The sequence below is a fragment of the Chelmon rostratus genome, chromosome 7, assembly GCF_017976325.1.
Source record: "Chelmon rostratus isolate fCheRos1 chromosome 7, fCheRos1.pri, whole genome shotgun sequence".
In the NCBI taxonomy this organism is placed as follows: domain Eukaryota; kingdom Metazoa; phylum Chordata; class Actinopteri; order Chaetodontiformes; family Chaetodontidae; genus Chelmon; species Chelmon rostratus.
The window spans coordinates 19143311-19149217 of NC_055664.1; the positions used below are offsets into that span (position 1 = coordinate 19143311).

Sequence of the window (5907 nt, forward strand, 5' to 3'; positions counted from 1 at the left end):
TGTTCAACAAAATGCTAATCTCTTTATGCTATAGACGTCAAAGTAGAGTAGGAGTAATTACTGCTTGACTACGGGTGGTGTCAACATTGGGAATAGGCCTGAAAAGGTGCCTGAAATGCCTCAGATACTAAATGTGGTGGCCCGTTTTTGGCAGCTTGATTCTTTTATTTTCTTTGCAATCTGATGTGTGCAGCTGTGACAAATATAAAACCATCAGATGCTTTAGATTTACATATTTGCAGTGATGCTCAGTAAGTAGACACTTCTGTCTCCTCTATGAAACATTTTATTTTTCATCTCTGTCCTTAAGGCGGCTCAAAATAGCAGTTAATTTACAAACCATTCTTTTAAAAACAAGCCTATATTTCATGCAAAATAATTTTTGCAAATGCTTTGCATTCTATCTGTTTCAAGAACTGCCACATATTTGACCGAGTCTTTGAGCAATTCAGTGTATTAATTTAAATTTCAAAAACTGGATTACAGTTGCTTTTTAAAACTTTCTTTAAATGCTTTTTTATTTTGCATTTGCTTTGTTTTTACTTTTCTCACTATAATTAAGTTTTTTTTCCCCTCAATATGTTTCTGGGGTGAAAACTTTTTTTTTTTTCCCCATAATTCCAAGAACGTCAATATTCTTTATGTGATTGAGTTTTAGAGACAAGGATTGGGGATGGGCTTCAATTTGCAGATACCAGAAAAAAGAACTCAACATTTAAGTAACTCTATATGTATGTATGTTTTTTGGCACAAGAAATAGTTGTTAATGTTGTACACAAATGAACAAATAAAATTATTTGTATGTTTAGTCATGACACTCTTAACACTGCACCTGTACTGAATCGATATACTCTGTGTGTTTTGTTCCGCCCACACTAATGACTGCTCTGATAGGTGGCGTGAAAGATTAAACAATGACACAATGATCAATGACAGAAAAGGCGCAAAGAAGATGACATAGTCTTGCATATAAAATTAAGAAACCATGCATCAAGATTAGAAACAGGGGTGATGGGAGGAGTGCAGTTATGGGGCTATGTTTCGACATATACTTACCCCTTTGTGTCTGCCTAATCTTGCTTTTGTTCTCTCCTTTTTTCTCCTCCATGACTTCCTCCCTTTCCCCATCTTGTAAATTACGGAGACAGTTTCATCTCAATGGGTTGCACAAGGCTGGGGATGTGATTTTGGGTGGCCTGGTTGAGGTCCATTACACCTCACTCTTCCCTGAGTGGACGTTCACTTCAGAGCCACAACAACCCACCTGCAAAGGGTAAGTCTCACACATAGCAAACTGCATCAAGTCTTTATGTGTCTTTATATGAATTGAGAAGTTAACACAAAAAAACTATGCTGAGATATGTGTCATTTACTTTAATTCGGGTCTTTAATTAGATGTTGAGATATTTCTACAGTTGCAAGTAGTTGCTAAAGGTAGGACATATTAATACAGGATGTTTGAATAATTTTGTACTGTGAATAATATAGGTCTGTACTTGCATTCTCACAATATCTTTAGTTAAGCGAAACATTTTGTGTTTTAGCTTTGACACTCAAGGGTTCAGGCATGCCATGGCGATGGTGTTTGCCGTTGATGAGATCAACAGAAACTCGAATCTGCTCCCTAATGTGACTCTGGGATACAGTCTTTATGATAACTGTGGTGCGCTTGTTATTGGATTTCGAGCTGCCTTGGCGCTGGCCAGTGGTCAAGAGCAGCAGTTTCTGCTTCAGGAAAACTGTTCAGGGGCGCCTCCGGTCCTGGGGATTGTGGGTGATTCCTACTCAACATTTTCTATTGCAACCTCCAATGTGCTAGGTTTATTCAGACTGCCCATGGTGAGTTTACATTTCTTCTGTGCTTTGAGTAGGCTGTTTATGAATTTATTTTATAGTAAATGTTGTTAAATTGTTGAAGTGGGTTTAATGTTCCAAATGCCTTACTTTGCTTGTATTAAATACTGAACACAGCCTGTGTGCATTCTGTATGTCTCTTTTCAGGTGAGTCATTTTGCCACGTGTTCCTGCCTGAGTGATCGGCAACGGTTTCCATCCTTCTTTAGAACAATCCCAAGCGATGCTTTCCAGGTGAAACTAATTAGCAGAATGACTGGAAAATATGTTTTACAGCGAGTACAGCAAATTTTAAAATAAGTGTCCCCAAATAATCCCCAATCAGGAAATGTGTGCTTTGTGCTTGAAAGCATGTAGTGTGAGATGATAGCACTGAATTACCTTTAATTATAATGTGAATCTCAGGGTAACTCAAACATTATTTTTATCTGATTAGGTGCGTGCTATGATTCAGATTCTGAGACGCTTTGGCTGGACTTGGATTGGCCTGCTGATCAGTGATGATGACTATGGGCTACATGTAGCCAGATCCTTCCAATCCAGCTTGGCCCAGTCTGGTGAAGGTTGTCTGGCCTACTTAGAGGTTTTGCCTTGGGGCAATGATCAAGCTGAACTCAGGAGGATTGTGGATGTGATGAAGAAATCCACAGCTCGCGTGGTCATTGTGTTTGCACATGAAATCCACATTTATCAACTAATGGAGGAGGTTGGGTTCAAAATACTCACTTAAAATAGTATTTTATCAGTTAACAGTCAACAGTTTTTGATTTCATTCTTATGTGTGCATGCATATGCTCAGATTTAGAAGAATAAAAAGGTCCACATTCACAAAGTGCAATTCTTTATTCTTCTTCTTTTTTCATACTGCAGTAGGCCAACCAAAGAAAAATAAAGTGAAGATTACATATATTACCACAGCATAATTTTATGAAGTTGAGGAAATACCACAAAGGAGACTAAATTTGTGCCTTAGATATCTGGAAAAAAAAATTGTTTTATAATGCAAACTGCAGGTGGTGAGGCAGAATGTGACAGGGCTGCAGTGGATGGCCAGTGAAGCCTGGACATCAGTTGATGTACTCCAGACCCCCGACTTCATGCCGTATCTGGGTGGTACACTGGGCATTGCCATCCGTCGAGGAGAAATGGCTGGGTTCAATGACTTCCTGTTAAGAATACACCCTAACCAGCACCACAACAACTATGGAAATAGTATAGTGAGAGTTTAATCTTATAATCTGACTTGTTGCAGCATTACTAAATTGTCATTATTTTTGTTAACACTGATTTTTTATCACATTTCAGGTAAATCAATTTTGGGAAGACATATTTCATTGTAAATTTCCACCACCTCCAGCAGGTTGGGTGGAATCTGGTGGAGCACTATGTACTGGACAGGAAGACCTACATAATGTGGAGAATGAGCTGTTTGATATTTCAAACCTCAGGCCAGAGTACAACGTGTACAAAGCTGTGTATGCTCTGGCGTATGCCCTTGATGACATGCTGCACTGTGTGCCAGGCAGAGGGCCTTTCAGTGGGCACAGCTGTGCCACTTTACAAAGACTGGAGCCATGGCAGGTGTGACATCAGTTTACACTTCACCTTTTTATGTTTCCAAATACAGCTGCTGCACCTTGAGGTACTAACTGAATGTAGTGTATAAGTGGGAATACTATTTTTAATATAATAACACATGATCCTGCTATGACATGACAGTGAAAAGGCCTTCTACAAAGTAAAATATTAATTCAAAACAAATTTCCTTTATGTTTTGTGACAGTGATAATCAAGGAATCAAGGTCATTTATTTGCAATTTTACAACACAAGTTGCAAACATGTCATGCCACACACACATAGAACATCAGACAAAATAGCCTGGTGCCTCAAAAAATTGACTAAATTGTGAAAGGTTAATTTATTCTGTTTTTGTCATTTGAAGAGTAACTTAACACCCCCTGAAAATGTTGTCTTTGCTGACCTCCAGTGGATTTAACTTGGTGTGGTCAGAGATGAAACAGACTTGAAACTTTGAACCAGAGCAGGAAGTTTTTGAGCCTGGTGTTATGTTACACTTTAAACAACAAAATTTCAGCAAAGCTAGAACGAAGAATACTTTATAATAATGAAGCAAAGAACAATTGATTGCTATTCTGAATCAGGTATATGTTTGGATGGAATTTGTTCATTAAATATCTGTTATTTGATTCCTTTCACCCATTTGAAGCTGGTTTATTATTTGGATAAAGTAAACTTCACCACAGCATTTGGTGATCAAGTGTCGTTTGATGAGAATGGTGATGCCTTACCAATATATGACGTCATGAACTGGCTGTGGCTCCCTGATGGAACAACAAAGATTCAGAATGTGGGTGAGGTTAAAGAGTCGGCCAAAGGTGAAGAACTCACACTTGATGAAGGCAGAATTTTCTGGAACTTTGAATCCAAACAGGTCCCTACTGTTTTTACTGATGTTTCCAAACAACTCAAACAGCAGCATGAAATGATGTAAAACAATGTAAACTCTAATCCTCACAGCCACCCCAGTCAGTTTGCAGTGAGAGCTGCCCACCAGGTACTCGCATGGCCAGGAAGAAAGGGCAACCTGTGTGCTGTTTTGACTGCATACCTTGTTCTGAGGGAAAGATCAGCAATGAAACAGGTTGGTATCATATATAAAACAACGTAATTCAGTTTTTCGTAGTTAATGAAAGAAAATCTATTTGAGCAAATAATCCAGATATTTACTTAACATTGTTCCTCTTTTCACCAGACTCCACTGAGTGCACGAGTTGTCCAGAGGACTTCTGGTCCAGCCCCCAGCGTGACCACTGTGTACCTAAGAAAACAGAGTTCCTCTCCTACCATGAGCCTCTGGGTATCTGCTTGACTGCTGCATCATTGCTGGGCACATTTATCTGTGCTGTTGTCCTGGGGATCTTTATCTATCATCGCAGCACACCCATGGTCCGAGCCAACAATTCAGAACTGAGTTTCCTGCTCTTGGCATCACTCAAACTATGTTTCCTGTGTTCACTGCTGTTTATCGGTCGTCCCAGTCTGTGGACATGCCAGCTGAGACATGTAGCATTTGGAATCAGCTTTGTGCTTTGTGTCTCTTGCATCCTCGTGAAAACCATGGTGGTTCTGGCTGTGTTCAAGGCCTCCAAGCCAGGAGGTGGAGCCAGTCTGAAGTGGTTTGGTGTTTTGCAGCAGAGAGGGACAGTGATTGTTCTTACATCTATTCAGGCAGCGATTTGCACTGCCTGGATTGTCTCTGCTTCACCAGCTCCTCATAAAAACACTCAATACCACAAAGATAAGATAGTTTATGAGTGTGTTGTTGGGTCCACAGTTGGTTTTGCAATTTTACTTGGTTACATTGGCTCATTGGCTATCCTTAGCTTCCTGTTGGCATTTCTGGCAAGGAATCTTCCAGACAACTTCAACGAGGCCAAGCTCATTACTTTCAGCATGCTGATCTTCTGTGCTGTGTGGGTGGCCTTTGTCCCTGCTTATGTCAACTCACCTGGCAAATATGCAGATGCAGTGGAGGTGTTTGCCATCCTGGCCTCCAGTTTTGGTCTCTTGGTGGCTCTGTTTGGACCCAAATGTTTCATAATCCTGCTGAGACCAGAGAGGAACACAAAGAAAGCGATCATGGGTCGAGCCACCCCTAAGATGTAATTCAGCACATAATACTCTCTTTATTTTTCATACCTTCAAGAGCGCTCTGCTTATAATTGATACATATTAAAAGTTGCTTTCTTGTTTTTCCCTCATGGCATAGGCTTGACACAGTATACCTGAACATAAATATTATACAGCACGTTCATAGTGTCCCATTATTTTTTCTTTATTAATTTTCTTAAATGTAATCATATTTGAGCAACATTTTCAACATTTTAAATCATTGTCCAGAGAATCCCACAGTTCCATATACTGAAATACACATCTGCTTTAATGTTCTATGTGCATACAGACTTAAATATTAAAATAAAATTTCCCTCTATGATCGATGTGATTTCAACTTCTGTGGATTTCCAGTTGAT

The 5907-nt window shown here is 39.5% G+C and overlaps 1 protein-coding gene across 1 annotated transcript; it reads left to right on the top strand.

The window, feature by feature from the left end:
• The first annotated feature begins 1106 nt into the window (after window positions 1-1106).
• LOC121609260 (extracellular calcium-sensing receptor-like) lies at window positions 1107-5542 on the top strand. Its single transcript, XM_041940845.1, has 9 exons — window positions 1107-1273; window positions 1545-1839; window positions 2002-2088; window positions 2291-2560; window positions 2868-3071; window positions 3160-3435; window positions 4083-4307; window positions 4394-4517; window positions 4629-5542. Exons 1-9 carry the CDS (start codon window positions 1107-1109, stop codon window positions 5540-5542), a joined length of 2562 nt encoding a protein of 853 aa, XP_041796779.1.
• Window positions 5543-5907: the final 365 nt, after the last annotated feature.